This window comes from Hippoglossus stenolepis, chromosome 12 (genome assembly GCF_022539355.2).
Source record: "Hippoglossus stenolepis isolate QCI-W04-F060 chromosome 12, HSTE1.2, whole genome shotgun sequence".
NCBI lineage: Eukaryota > Metazoa > Chordata > Actinopteri > Pleuronectiformes > Pleuronectidae > Hippoglossus > Hippoglossus stenolepis.
The window spans coordinates 7,625,472-7,641,326 of record NC_061494.1 but is presented as its reverse complement, the minus strand read 5'-3'; the positions used below and the strand labels follow the sequence as shown (position 1 = coordinate 7,641,326).

The following is a 15,855-nucleotide window of genomic DNA, read 5'->3' as shown; positions in this document are numbered from 1 at the left end:
GGCACTTGTTTATTGTCCTGCTTGGCAGAGGGTCTTCAGCTGGTGTTCCATCAGACCTAAACAAATGCCAAGGGTTGTTTGGATCGGAGTGCCTCTTGTGCACATGTGGTACGCTTCTATATCTGATCTCCTGTCTTTATGCAAGAGCTGGTCTCTCAGTTTGAGAGCAGGACTTTTTGATTTCACGTTCAAATGTTATGTTCTCACTCAAACTCCTTTGCTCGCACTCAAATCCCCGCTTGTGCTTGGATTTGCTCTGCTTGTGATCAAACTGTGCGCTTGCACTCAGATATTTTGTTGCTTGGACAGATTTCCTGCGCTCCAGGTTCTTCTCACGCAGCGTTCTGTGCACGTGTTGAACGTCTGCTCTCAGATTTCATCTTGGATTCTTTTGTGCAACCAGTCTTTCAAAAGTCCCCAACCAATAGAAAGCCAGGTGTAGTGTTGACGAATGAAAATGTCCCCGCCCTTGTTGTGGGTGCATTAGCTTTACAATAAGAGGTTCCTGCACTCCCGCCTTCTGCTGCTTTTTTATTACTCCAGCTTCTTCTTCTTGTCGAAACGAAGTGCGAACAAGTTTTGGGTGAAAGCTTTACAAAATCTGAACATGAAATCAATTCCTGTTCTCAAACTGAAAGACCATGCTCTATAAAAGCTCAGACAAAGCCTCCAAAATCTACGCATTGTCTTTAATGAACAATTTTTGCCCCTTGTAATATCTTCTTGGTCTCCTACTTTACTGAGCTTCTATCTGGATAAAAGAGTCTAAATGTGATGTAAATATAAATAACATGTGACTCATATTGTTTGTTGGCCAGTGGTTCAGATTTCTAAACTGTTTGATCTGTTTCCTCTCCACAGAGTCGTTCTCCTGTCCAATGGCACAGTGCTGATCACACAGGTTAAGCCCAGGAACACAGGGACCTACAAATGTGTCGGCCACGGCCTCAGCGGGTCCCAGGTTACTTTGGAGGCCTCTCTCCTCATAGCTGGTACGTACACACACACACACACACACACACACACACACACACACACACACACACACACACACACACACACACACACACACACACACACACACACACACACACACACACACACACAGCTGTGGTGGTGTAATCTGAGTGTGACAGGGGCATTGGGGTTACATATTTATCCAAACTCATTCCATATCATTCTGCTCCCCCACTTCTTCTTCTCCTGGTTCTTTCACTTAGAGCCAGATCTCTCCGATGATAATCACATCCTCTTATTGACATCCGCCCCAGCTGTATCCAACAGACAGACACACACACACACACACACACACACACACACACACACACACACACACACACACACACACACACACACACACACTCTGCTGGAGCTTTTTCCTGCGTCTCCTCCATACGATTTCCTCCATTAGTCCAGCTGTTTGCCAAGGATGTTTAGCTCAACAAGCTTCCCCCAAAGTGTAACAGTACCTGGCTGAGCAAGCAGCAAAGTAACATCCCATCATGACTCAAATAAGCAAACAAGCAGCGTCAGTATGAGGTTGGTTAATGTCATTAGAGCTGCCCCATTGATTTCCCTCCAACACTAGTTGAAATTTTGCTTGCATTGTCATGTGGAATAAATCACTCCAAACTGAAATCAAACCATCAGAAGTAACAAATACTGGAGCACATACCTCCATCAAGGCCAAACAGTCCCCTTAAATCCAATTATTCCATGATGTTAAAGAAAGTGGGGAAAAGAGATTCTGCATCCGACTCCACAACAATATTTAAAGGGTTCATCCTTGACCCATACCACATTCTACAACCAAGCGTCAAGGTTATCTGTGCTGTAGTATTTGCATAATCTTGCTTACAAACAAACAAACAAACAGACAGGGGTGAAAACCTCCTCTGCAGAGAAAATACTTTTGTGATTGTCCCTATATGTCAGATTCTGATAAATGCAGGTAAAACAATGTAGTGCACAAGTCGAGGTGCATTAAAGCTGTTTTAATATTGGACATAACAGTGGCTCCTCTCCTCTCCTGACTCCAAAAAGACCTACTCAATAGCTTTTAAATGGCTGCTTGAGCTTAAAGCAAGAACAAGCTGTGGTATCTTCTCATCTTACTAATCAGCCAGCATTTTGCAATGCAAGTGCATGCAAGTCAAATATTTTGGATAAGCTCAGGGCTGGAATTTCTATGCGTTTCAGTGTCCCAAACACTTTTATTCCCCTCACACAGCCCCTTTTCCCCCCCCAAGGGTTTTGGATTAATGAGGTACAACTGTATCTGCAGTTTTAACCCAGTGAACCACAGCTCCATTTAAATACCTTAATTCACTTAATCTGATGGTAATCCCCGCAGGCATTATAGGGGGATTGTGTCACAGCAGAATTCAGCATTTAGGGACAAGTTTAAACAGTCACTCCATCATTGCACCACTTCATTCATTGAGCTGCCCCCCAACCCCACCCTCACCAGCTCAATTTCGCTTTCATCTGCTGAGAAATGTGTGTTTTCTCCTGTTGCCTGTAATTGATTTAGATCTTAGACTCAAAGAAGGTCAGAGCCACTGACCAGCTTTCAGAGCGATGTTGGCCAATACAGTATTAATGACTTCCATTTGAGACACACACACACACACACACACACACACACACACACACACACACACACACACACACACACACACACAGTATTAGACCTCACTGTAGTGGGAGGTCTTCTGATTCTTTGGACTAGAGATCACATTCCACTTTCTGTATAAGGGCTGACAGTTTTGATATGACCCGCCTCACAAAGGCCCTTGTTAATTCCCATACCAAGAAGAACCTATATACTCAGTTCTCCTACTGTGCGCTTTGTTCTCTAATTATTCTGGTCTGTGCTGCACGTCAGAGGACTTTTCCTAACTAGACAGGAAATCCGTTAACAGAGCTGTGAGTTGGAATTAGTTTAATGCATCACTGGCTCCGGGGAAGTTTGATGATTATCAGGGATATAAATGTAAATCAATTTTACCATTTGAATCACTTCTTCATGCTCTTGTTCTTCCTTCTCTCCATTACAGAGATAGACGACATGGTGGCCAAGATGTCAAAGGTTTTCACAGCGGACACCCTGCAGAGGGTCGCCTGTCGCGCCCCACGCGGCAGACCTGAGCCCGAGGTGTGGTGGGAGAGAGGAGGTCAGCGAGTCCCCGCAGCGGGCCGGGTGCACCAGGACGGCCTGGATCTGGTCTTCACTCCCACAGAGGAGGGAGACTCGGGCACGTACACCTGCGTGGCCCAGAACAAGGCGGGACGCAGGACCCAGGAGGTCACCTTCACCGTGGCCAGTGAGTCAAACACAGTCCATTCTGATGGGGCACTTCAACAATTTGACACATTAAGTTTGGTTTACAGGCAGAAATTGTTCTGTAATGTTATATAAAGTAAAAAATTTAAAACAGAAATTTATATTTTGTAAATTGTGCAGGTGGAAACTAATGGTTCGTCTTATCACATTGGATTATGGGAAATGTAGGAATGTTTTTGTATTTTTACCCTTATAAGAGGGAAATATTAAACTTTCAATTTTGACCATGTTTTTAAAACTATAAGTATCGTAATGTTATTTTATAATCATACAAAATCGGATGAAATGACTCAAAGAAATGAGTAGTGGTCAGTTTTTACTGTCAACAAATTTATAAAAAACAGATGCAACAGTTTATCCTTTGCAGGGCACTCGTAGGTAATAGGAAAAAATATTTTATTTTCAATAATGCATTACATAATAGGATCATAGTTTTTGTTTTAGTATATTTATCCCCCTGAGCAATCCTGAAATACTGGGATTCTACTGTTTTTCCCAGTAGAACTTAAAAGAAGAAGGTTAACTTATAGGTCATTGAAACACTAAAATAAATAGCAAGGATTATTAATGGTGTTCTGTGTGTGTGTCCCCAGCTGCTCCCGTGTGGGTGACAAGGCCTCAGGACAGCCACTTAGAGGAAGGTAAACCAGGTTACCTTCACTGCCACGCTCAGGCCAACCCTCAACCTGAGGTCACCTGGCTCCGCAACAACATCATGATCACACCTGAGGTGAATTAACACACACACACACACACACACACACACACACACACACACACACACACACACACACACACACACACACACACACACACACACACACACAGATATTAGTGTATGTTTCTCACATGAAAACTCTAATAAAGCTTTGTTTTTGTGATATAAGAGAATCTCATGCGCTTCTTCCCTCAGGACTCTCGTTTCAAGCTGTTCCCTAACGGCAGCCTCAGGATCAACAATGTGGAGGTGTACGACGGACTGATGTACGGCTGCGAAACCAAGACCGCAGGCGGCCGACTCACTGGGCAGGCTAGAGTTCTTGTGCTTGGTAAGCTGCAGGGGGAATCACTCAGTCCATCAATATGTAAAGTAGATTATGCTTTCTAAGCTGATCCTCAGACTGATGGAATGATAATCTCTAATGAATGAAATCATATTTAGGGCGTAATGAGTAATGCGGTGCTGAGAGAAGATTGTAAAACAAATGCTGTCATGCCTGTGGGCGCGTGTATAAGTGTGTGCTCACTACAATAAGTGTCCATGTTGCGTCTCCGGCGGACACCCACAGAGGTGTAAAATGTGACTCATGTGCAGCAGCTTTATTCTAGCCTCTACTTTATCGAGGTGATAAATTCTGCTGCTACACAATGAATGATAGATGGCCTGACATGGCCCTGTTTTGTCTGGCCAATGCCTGTTTGTAAGATCTCAGGTTCAGATAGACCTCGCTTGTTATACTTATCAGATCTGCGTGCACATGTGCGCCTGTTGCCCTGTTTGCCTGAATGTGTCTGAACACGATTTGCATCAGATTAGTGTCATTTCACCTGCAGTGTGAGTTGCACAAAAGAGGCTTTGACATACGCTGCCCCCCCCCCTTCGTGTTTACCACGTGTGTAATGTGTGTGTGTGGTGTTTTGACTTGTGTTTCAGAGAAGCTTAAGTTCACCCCGACCCCCCAGCCTTCTCAGTGCCTGGAGCTGGATAACGAGATCAGCATCCAGTGCTCGGCTAAAGGCAGAGAGATCCCCACCATCCGCTGGACCAAAGCAGGTGTGTACGCCGCCACTGGCTTAACCTTAGCTCACGCTATCTTAAACGAGATAAGGATCCACTGCTCCTGGAGACAATATGTCATCAAAAAAGCAGAAGCACTCTTCATTCCCTTAATGCTTATGATGACTGATGGTGTTTCCACCGGAATATGTAGGAACCTGTTTGGAAGATTCATCATCATGCATCATTTCACCCCTTTGTTGGCCATGATGGACTCGGTTTAACCACTTCACTTCGCCATGCAGTGCCAGACACAGCACCTCTAACTCCCCCCTTGTCCCCTATGTTTGCCTCTCTGTCTCCCTCTGCAGACGGAGGAGAGCTGCCGCCTCGCGTGGAGCAGAGGAACGGCCAGCTCCACTTCACCAAAGTCACGAGGAGCGACGCCGGCAACTACACCTGCATCGCCTCCAACAGCATCCAAGGGGAGATCAGAGCCTTGGTGACGCTCACTGTGGCCGGTAAGCATCTCACTCATCATCCTGGAACCAGGGGATTATGAATGAGAGGGGGGACATTACCATATTCGTCATCAGCACCACATCAGAAGCGCTTGTGGTTTCTGTACTTCTAAGAGTGGTTTACAAGGAGACACTCATTGATTATCATCACACAGCAGCTTTTATTGTGTGGCCTTTTTACAGTCCGAGTAATGAATTGGCTTCTGGGTTGTAGTGTAACTGAGAAGACCACAGTCTCCACAGGCTGTAAATGGGATGTTATTGCCCAGTTGTGGCTTGAATGTTGTGTTAATGAGCTTTATTGTGTGTCCATGTGTTTCTTGTGCACAAATAGTGTACATTCGCTTTAAGTTGGAGCCAGAGAACACGACGGTGTACCAGGGTCACATTGCCATTCTGCACTGTCAAGTCACCGGCGACCCCGAGCCTCACATCCACTGGATGGTTAAAGACAAGACGCTGGACATCAGCAAGAACAGGAGGTAAATGAGATGCTTCTGTGCAGCGCTGCCGGCATGGATGAGGATCACGGCTTGTGATCACAGGCTCTTTATTACTATGCATTAATTATTTGTATTTATATATTATTAAACACCTGATTACAATGGGCCTCATACCAGAACATCTCATCCAAACTCATTTGTTCTTAAGTTAAATGTAAAAGTGATTTTATAGAACTTGTCTCAATCAATCAATCAGTCTTTTACATTCATGATGGAGGTTACAAAATAAATTGTGTTTATGTATATATATATATATATATATAGTATATACATCTAAATCATTTTACTTTCACATAACGTGGATAAATACCAAATTATGACGATATAAAATCTGTGCACGTATATATTCATACATACAGATGCAGTTAGTACCCAGAAATAACCCAAGATGAGCATATTAGTGTGGAGTAATCAAATAAACATTTTAAATAAAATTCATTTGGAATTTTACATATTTTCCCAACCTCCTTTTAACTCTCCTCACCGCACTCTCCCCCCCCCCACCCTCCCCTCAGCTCCGTACTTTCACAGAGCTCCTTTCTTTTAGAGCGGCTCAGCTGACACTACTAATATAATCTTATAATTTTATCTCAGTCTTTTAACGTCTTACTCTGCTGCATTTGTTCTTTTCTTTCCTCTTTCATTTTTATGGATCAAACATGCCCACACAACGAGTGCAGCAGACGTCCTTATGCAACAGATTTACTGTTGTTGATTGTGCCAATGATCAAATCTCACAAACAGCCATCTGTATAAGAACAGGTTGCATTCCTCAGGCTGAAAGAAGTGATTCATGACAACTTTGTGCAGTGGATTGTGGATGTTTTTTTTCTTTCTTGCCTCTTTCTACTGTTTGCTTCTTGTTGGCTGTGACTTGTGTGGACGTCCACACCTCCACCCTCACCTCTCACGTTCCTCCTTCCTTCTTCCTTCTAGGTTCCAGAAGATGTCCAACGGCTCCTTGGTGATCAGAGATGTCACTACAGACGACACGGGCAGATATACATGTGTGGCTGGAAACAGCTGCAGCATCAAAGACCGTGTGGCTCAGCTTTATGTCGTTGGTGAGTTTATCACATACACACACAAGCATATTCTCAGTGGCTTTCTTTATCAGGCACAAAGCTGCACACATGGGGCATAAGCCACGATCAGAAGTACAGGATGAAAGCATTAATTAAACCCTCGCCCTCTGCCCGTCATCCAACTCGACAGGTTAATAACCTCGTCCACGTCTCTGACGCCACGACTGTCACTGAGGTGATGGGATTGGGCAGACGTTAGATCTAATAACGCTTCATACTCCTTTTGTGCCGACTGAAAATTATAGTCACACACTTGCACTCGTGTCCCATATCAACTCATTTTGTCCCAAAGTTGGAGACAATTGAATTTAGATGTTTGTCGTAGCTTGTGAGGATCACAGTGAGACACAGCACTGTGTAAACAGGGCAACTCAAAAAATACTTGTTAGATAGTATTTTGGTTTTTATCTGTTTTAACGTTGAATGCAAGGTCCATTATTCAATAAAACAGATACAGGCTTATTCTTTGCTATAATAGGTTAGGATGGGTTAGATTTTGCATCTGTAAATTTATATACATAAATGCATCCACTTCTTCAAATACCTGTTCTTGCAGAAACCTAAATTGTTTGTGCTTTCCCGACTATTTACTTATACATATTAATTATGTTTATAGGCAGAAATACTCCTATGAAAAATGTTGTATAACATTTCTTTAAGTAAAAATGGAAATGTTTTGCTTGTTTGCAAGAGATGCACTTTTACAAGACAGCTGGAAACCTCTGAAATAGCATATAAAATTGAATTATGGGAAATGTAGGATCCATTGTTTTTTGGATATTTACTTATATAAGAGATCAAAAATGTCGACCTCTATATCTTTGCTGCTTCAGTTTTGACTATACTTTTTTTATACTATAAGTATCCTAATGTTATTTGAATACAATAATAAATCACTTCAAACATAAAAGAGTGGCTGGTTGTCAGTTTTCACGTTCAGCTAATGGATCAACACATAGCAGATAACATATATCCTGTGCAGGGCACTTATAGGGAGCAGGATGATTTTTTATGATCATAATATAAGACACCCACTGTACTAAAACAACAAAGTGCTTTGTTGAAAGATGTAACAGAACATTTTCTGTTCATTAAAGACTGCAACCTGTGATGGTTAAAGTAACACGTCCTGTGCATTTTCAGAGAGCTCTAGTTATTAATAATAATAATATTTACTGCCTGTGTCCAGCAGAAAAACCGGTGCATGGTAATGGTGAAGATGATGACAGGGCTCCTTACAAGATGATCCAAACCATTGGCCTGTCAGTGGGAGCGGCTGTGGCCTACATCATCGTCGTGCTGGGTCTCATGTTCTACTGCAAAAAGAGACGCAACGCCAAGAGAATGGAGAAAGGCCAGGACGGAGAGGAGCCGGAGATGGAGTGTCTCAATGGTATGACTGTTAGATTCAGAAGAACGTAGATGTAATAGTGTGGAGACAGGAGTAAAATCACAGGTTAACATGGTCGTTCATTTTCCATCAACTCCCCTCAAAGCATTGGTGGAGAGTTTAAGACATTTGCTGCCATCTTGTGTTCATTCTGGTTATTGCTCTTATCATATAAAATGCAGTTCAGATCAATTTGTTAAGACGGAAGTTCTGTCTATCCCTCACTACACACCATACACCACAATATACCACCACACACGAGTTAAGTGAATGCATATACATACTTTAGTAATCTATATGCATTAGGGCTGTCAAACGATTACATTTTTTAATTAGATTAATCACAGGGTAGCTGTGATTAATCACCATTTATCACCATTTCTAAATGCCCGTAAAATCCCAATTTTCTATGTATATTGTTGTGGGAACGGAAAGATAATGGATATATACATTTAACATTAGTTTTTTTATCCAAGTCCAAATGATAGAATGAAAAATAAAATAAAATCAAACTAAAACATACCACACCATAATTAAATCTCTTTGCTATGCCTCTGAACAGACATAGGATGATGTTATTCAGAACTTTTTGTTTTTTTATCAAACTGAAAGATAACCTTTATCCTAAACAATTGGGGGATCTTAGCCTTTGCTCTCTTTTTTTTTTGCAATTATAGGATGGTTGAATAAAACTTTTCTCTTTCTTTTTTAAATCAAACAAACAACCAAACCTTTACACAATTAAATGTGAAATCTGAATCTGAGCCCATCTGTAGAAGCAGAGTTGAGCCAGTAAACACTTAAAAAGAACGAGTTCCAAGTTCAGTTCATGCACATGACAATGAACAAGTTCACGTTCATAGTTAATTTTCTATTGGGATGATTTAGGTGACAAACGTACAGTCATGTGTTTGGTTATGAATCGATGGGGTCGGATCATGTCTGCGTGTCGCTCCGCTCATTTTAACACTGAGTCCTGACTGTGAGCGTCTCGTCTCGTGTTGTACTGAGAACAACATGTTGACCAGTCATTCTTCATGATGTGTAAATGCAGCCTCATAAACTCTGGAGCGAATCAAACAAACACTAAGTTACTTCATGTGCTGATCAGGTCCTGATAACTAGTGAGGAGTGTTTATTAGTTACAGTGAGAGCAGAGTGGAGGAGGACACACAAACTCCAGCTTGGAACAAACCAACCGCAGCTTCTGCTCTGATCATTAAGCAGCGGCACTGATCACTGAGCAGCTGTGACCAGAGAAACTCTGTGTTTCACTGTTCTTCTACAAAGTCACTGACCGGCTGCTTCACGTGAACGAGCTCTGATCTCACTGCGTGTGTCGCTCTGAGCGAGTGAGTGGGGGCGGGTATGGGTACATGGAGCGGGTCATTCTGCGCATGCGTTAAAAAAACAAACGCGTTAATTCCACAAATTAATCATCCTGCGTTAACGCGTTAATTTTGCCACCCCTAATGCATACATTACATGTACATATACACATCATTTTGAATATATTGGTGTACATTGATCAAACTTCTCACTACCTCTAAACATTACAACTATATATAAATGTGTATATTTTCTAAAAGAAACATTTTTTTAGACGATGATGAATATATATTTTGCTCTTATTTCGATAATAATGTTTCTGACCCTGTGTGTTGTGTTTGTCAGGAGGTGCTGTCCAACAAAATGGCCACACCACGGCTGAGATCCAGGAAGAGGTGGCACTCACCAACATGGGTACCGCGGCAACCACAGAGAAACGGCACAGCCACGTCAACAACGATAAGCTCCACTTCCCTCGAGCAAACTTACAGACCATCACTACTCTAGGTAGACTCGTTTAACCAACTCAGTTTCTATAGAATAACAGAGAATGGATGTTCTCTGGTTCTGATCTTAAAGCTGCAACATAATCAATGTCATAATCAAACATTATCTGCTCTGACATTTGCTTCGTGGCGGTTGAACGTTTCCTCAGGTAAAGGGGAGTTTGGTGAGGTGCTGCTCTCCAAAGCTAAGGGCATCGAGGAGGGCGAGGAGGAGACGGTGGTGCTGGTGAAGAGCCTGCAGACCAGAGACGAACAGCTGCAGCTCGACTTCCGCCGCGAAGCTGAAATGTTCGCCAAGCTCACCCACCCCAACGTCGTCCGCCTGCTGGGCCTGTGTAGGGAGGCCGAACCCCACTACATGATCTTAGAGTACTACGATCTGGTAATTACACAAACAGAAGTACACACACACAATTTAACTATCTTAATTTAAATATAGTTTTTATTGTGATTTAATGTTTTTGCTTCTATCAAACAGGGAGACCTGAAGCAGTTCCTGAGAATTTCTAAAAACAAAGATGACAAGATCAAATCTCCCATCAGCACCAAGACCAAAGTAAGTGTTAGCTCCTCCTCCTCCATCCTGCTCCCTTTCTCTGGTGTAAATAGTAAGAGATAGAAATCTATGTCAGATTAACCATATGAAGGTTGTTGGAGATGATTTGTACAAGTTGTGCTGATCCTGTTCTTTGTGAGATCGTGTTAACTTGAAGCCATATTCAGGTATTTTAGAAAATACATGAGATGAGTAGATCTTATCATCAATCTTAAGTTTGTATAACAAGTAGTATGTTCCATTCAGGAGGCGTATAGCAGCTAAACTAGTGACTAAACACTGATTGTCAAAATGTTACTTATTATGACACAATATCTAATGTGTAGAAAGAAAACTGAGAAGTAGTGGTTTCAGTGGGTGCTGTGTCAATGTGTTGGACTGTTTTCATCATTGTGTGGTTACCAGGCAATGAGAACTTCTTCAAAATAATGAACTGATACACCAAAGAAAAACTTCCCGCTGATGTTGTGTATATATAAGTAAAGATATAATCAAAGTCACTTTACATTGACAGTTGTTTTGATCTATATTTTTTCTGCTTCCTCTCCAGGTTTCCATCTGTGCCCAGGTGGCTCATGGGATGGAGCATCTGTCCAATCACCGCTTCGTTCACAAAGACCTGGCCGCCCGAAACTGTCTGATCAACAGTCAGCGGCGCGTGAAGGTGTCGTCACTGAGCCTCAGCAAGGACGTGTACAACAGGTTGGTCAGAAAAGAGACGTTTAATAAAAATCATTAGTTTCTCAGTGGTTTTCATGGGGCTAATATGAACTGTTTCCATCTCCCTGTTATTTGTCCTTGTGTGCATGTCTGCAGTGAGTACTATCACTACAGACAGGCCTGGATCCCGCTGCGCTGGCTCCCATCTGAGTCGGTGTTCGAGGACGATTTCTCCACCAAGTCTGACGTGTGGGCCTTTGGAGTGTTGATGTGGGAAGTGTTCAGTCACGGGGAAATGCCGTATACCAAACTCATTGATGACGAGGTGCTGGAGGGTCAGTATGATGCTGCAGCGGTTTATTTTTAGTTCACGTTCTGATCCAAACAACAAGATAAGGAGCTCTTTCAAGAGAAAAGAAGAAAGGTTTTAGTTTTGTCATGACGCAAAACGTCGGCTGCTGGGAAATCCCACAATACATTTTAAATGCTTATTTTACACTTGGTATTAATACTTTTTAGGTAAAAAACATTTAAATGTAGAAATAAACTTGTTGGTGCTGTGACGTCCTGCTTTGCTCGTACCGCCACAGCTCAATGATTTGTCTCGTGTCTGTAATAAACAAACAAACTACACCATCGGAAACTCTGACCGTTTTAAAATTGGTCTGTGAAAATGCCGGCAAATATAAACCTGTCCGTCTTTATCCTCACGATAATTCACATATTTTTGATTAGAATAAGAAGTAGTAGATTTGCCTGTGGTAGAAGGCTGAGATGTGCTGCCCTCTCGCCATTTTTCTTTGTCAATGCCCCAAGAGCAATGCATGATGGTATATATTGCTCAGATAGTGACCTTTTCTCGATGCACTGTGGGAAACAATGAGTCCATCCTATATAGGGTATAACAAAATTCACATTCTGACAGCACTACTAAATGTCAAATTACACTACATAGTGATTAGTAAGTAGTTTTTGACAGAGGCTTTATCTCAAAACGAGGAACTTCTAGTCACCGTCCACAGATTTGGTTTAACCCCCCTCTCTGTGCTCACAGGTCTGAAGACAGGGAAGCTGAAGCTCCCCATTCCAGACGGATGTCCCTCCAAAATCTACAAGCTGATGGTGCGCTGCTGGGCACTAAGCCTCAAAGAGCGCCCGTCCTTCACCGACATCGTCCAAGCCCTGGGAGAGCTGCCCTCTGACAGCAAAGTCTGAGACAACTGTCAGCCCACATCCGAGGGGGAGCTTCTACCAACCTCCTCCCCCCCAAAGAGAAAGACAGGAATGCTGGATATTAAAGTCACACATTTCAGGGAAAAGGGTTGAGGAGAAAACACTTTTTTTTAAAAATATGCATTTCAAAACATGGCTGTGTGCACAAGACTTCTTTGCTATATCAGTGGAAAACGCACACGCACATTTGTGTGAATGGCTTCTCGTGAGCAGTGCCAGGAGTTTACGTTTGCCTTAACCGCAGCATGGATGACCCTCCCCTCCAGTCCCTGTGTGAGGTTCCACTGTGACCCTGCCCTCCTGCCTGTCTGCGGCCGCTCTGTCCCAGAGACACGTCATTTCTCCGAGCTTCACAACCTCAGTGCCTCCACCCCTCCACACACACGCACACGCACACCGAAACTTTGGACTGCGCATTAGGAATCTAATACAAATCATTTTTCTGACGTTTAGGAAAACCCTTGAAATTTCCGTTCACCACTCTGTTAAGTCCTTGGTCATTTCTCATGAATCTAGAAAGACTCAAGAAAGGAAAGAGGGATACAATGTGACTGTGCTTCGTAAATATTCTGTCAACCACTTAGAAGTGTGTTGAGTGAGACGGTGTCAGCGGATCTGCTCGAACTTAAAATCCAGTCAGCTGCATCCTGAGTCCCCCACCCTAACCCCCGGAGGAGACACTCGGCTGCTCTGTCCACCAGGGACCCAACACCACCCTCCAGAGTTTGTCTGTGCATGTGTGTGTGTGGACGCGTCACTAAACTGTTCCCATGCTACAGTGTACGCTCAAAGTGGAAGTGGAAGTAGGAAGGTTTGTCGCCGTGAGGACACTTGTGGAGATAAATCCTCCATGTTGTGATAATACTTCAGGAACAAACAAAAAAAAAAAGATCAAGTTTATAGCCAAGGAATAAACCGGATGGATGAGACTGTGCTAGTGTGGACTTTCTACGTTTTCACGAGTGTGTTTTGTTTTTGTATTAACCTTGAGGTTTTTATTGGTCACTACCTATGGGTGAGAAAACCCATTATACTACATTAATATCTTTGTGTCGTCGCGGGGCTGCAGCCTATCATTGTGTTTTAACCTGCGACATAATTTCCCCAGAGGTCCAATCACAGTTCCCCTCCTGGTCCAAGTAGTTTTGTGCAATGCTGCAAAGTGGACCATCACACCAGGCAACGTGTACATAATATAGAAGCCATGCACTAACTTCACTTAAAGGAATATCCCTCTGTATCTCTATCATGTCGTGTAGAAGGACGTGCAGGTGCCTGTTTATTTATGATGAAGGTCCTGTGTTTGTTTTAACTATGTTTATAATAGAAAGGTACTTTCTCTGATGGTATGTATTCATGCTCACGGCCCATCTCAGTGTGCGTTCAGCTCAACACGCTCACACAAAGTACAAAGGAGGTCAAAAGAGTGACTGCTGGTCACCAGTACTCGTTTTAAGTGCCTGGTAAATGAAGGATTATCTTAACTGTTTCCCTCTTTTTTTACATTATCTAATCAAATGCAATGGCCTTTGTTTATGAACTTGTTTTTATACGTTGTTTTTAGTGTAATGTTTTGTTTTTATGAATGCTAGGCACTCACACCTAGACCTTTCTTTTTATTTCTTTTTTTTTTATCTGCTTCAGCAAAATGTTCACAGTAATCAGATATATACGGAAGTATACATGCTGCTGTCAATAAAGGTTCACAGTGTTTTTACCTATTGTGTTGTGATTCATACTGTGGACGGTAACGCAGCTTCAAGAAGCACATCAGCGACGGTTTCCAATTTGTAGGTGGTCGGAGGCTTTATGTTTTCAGGTTGTCCGTTTGTCCCATTTTTATTAACATGTATATCAAGAACACTTTGAGGGAATTTCTTCAAAGTTGGTTCAAACTTTCAGTTTGAGTTGAAGTGGATTTGAATAGATTTATGTGGTCATTGTAGCGGTGGCCTCACAAAACGTATCTCAAGTCTGGCTTTAGGGAATTTCTTCCAAATTTGACCAAACCAGACTTGGACTCAAACATGAATTGTTAGGATGTCAGTGGTCAAAGGTCATGTGACCTCATGAGCCTGGGAACTTTTTAAAATATATGTATGTAGACAAACTGCTCTGGTTGGCGGAAGGGTACAAGCACAGGGTGGTTATTGTAGTTCCTACATTTTTTTGTTTGGTATGAAAATCTACTTTTCTAATAATATAAGCGCGTTTGGGATAAATTGCTCTGAACATGTTTTTCTTTTTAGCTCCAATGTGATAATAGTTAAAACTGGGACCATTTTTCACATCCTAAATAAAAAACAGGTATTTTGCTGCTGAAACATGCTTCATGTTCATGTTGTTCAATTAAAACCAGAAAGCTGTGAGAAGCATCATGGACATTTTTCAACTTCATTTATTTCAACAATGTTGCTTCTTCTAAGCTGTTGAATGTTCACCACCCTCATGCAAGTATCTCTAATTACATTTTTAGTCTGTGTGTAAACAGACTTTGAATGAAGTAATGAAACATATGCAGCCAGTTCTCTAATTTACCACTAGAGAGTGCTGTATATATTCTGTATGTCTTTTTAAACTTGATCCCAAATCCTTCCCATTGTTTTCACATAAGTCAACATCCAGTTAAATGTGATATAGTCTTATAGTTTCTAAATAAGTTTACAGTATGAGTGTTGCTGTGCCATATGACATTTTGCTTTGTGCCCACAGGCCTCTTCAGCAGCTCATCATTGGATCCAAAGCATCATGGGTCTCCTCTTCCAAATTCTGTTGAGAATGTTATTGATATGGCAGCTTATGTTGTAGCTGAGTGGTCTGCTGCAGCGTTACAGTGATGGATCAACAGCCTCAACTTCAGACTTTGACAGAAAACAACTAGCAAAACAGCTTTTCATACCCTCAAAACCAGTACAGTGACTGAGGTAGTGCCAGTAGCCATTCAGAAATCTCCCATTCATCATGCCAACAAATCTTGGATGTGGAACCACTTTCACATACCGTAATTTC

At 42.2% G+C, this 15,855-nt stretch overlaps 1 protein-coding gene across 2 annotated transcripts in view; it reads left to right on the top strand.

The window, feature by feature from the left end:
* Positions 1-14,563, top strand: part of ptk7b (protein tyrosine kinase 7b) — a 79,293-nt gene extending 64,730 nt beyond the window's left edge. The window contains exons 6-20 of one of the 2 annotated variants that reach the window (XM_035173353.2): positions 862-992; positions 3,060-3,326; positions 3,940-4,076; positions 4,260-4,395; positions 5,001-5,120; positions 5,435-5,584; positions 5,919-6,066; positions 7,024-7,151; positions 8,365-8,565; positions 10,237-10,398; positions 10,547-10,779; positions 10,876-10,953; positions 11,504-11,655; positions 11,770-11,948; positions 12,668-14,563. In XM_035173353.2, the coding sequence (XP_035029244.1) occupies positions 862-992; positions 3,060-3,326; positions 3,940-4,076; positions 4,260-4,395; positions 5,001-5,120; positions 5,435-5,584; positions 5,919-6,066; positions 7,024-7,151; positions 8,365-8,565; positions 10,237-10,398; positions 10,547-10,779; positions 10,876-10,953; positions 11,504-11,655; positions 11,770-11,948; positions 12,668-12,828 (2,383 nt within the window). In that variant the 3' untranslated portion in view covers positions 12,829-14,563. Of the gene's footprint in view, positions 1-861; positions 993-3,059; positions 3,327-3,939; positions 4,077-4,259; positions 4,396-5,000; positions 5,121-5,434; positions 5,585-5,918; positions 6,067-7,023; positions 7,152-8,361; positions 8,566-10,236; positions 10,399-10,546; positions 10,780-10,875; positions 10,954-11,503; positions 11,656-11,769; positions 11,949-12,667 lie in introns of both variants that reach the window. The other variant, XM_035173352.2, reaches the window with a different exon arrangement.
* Positions 14,564-15,855: the final 1,292 nt, after the last annotated feature.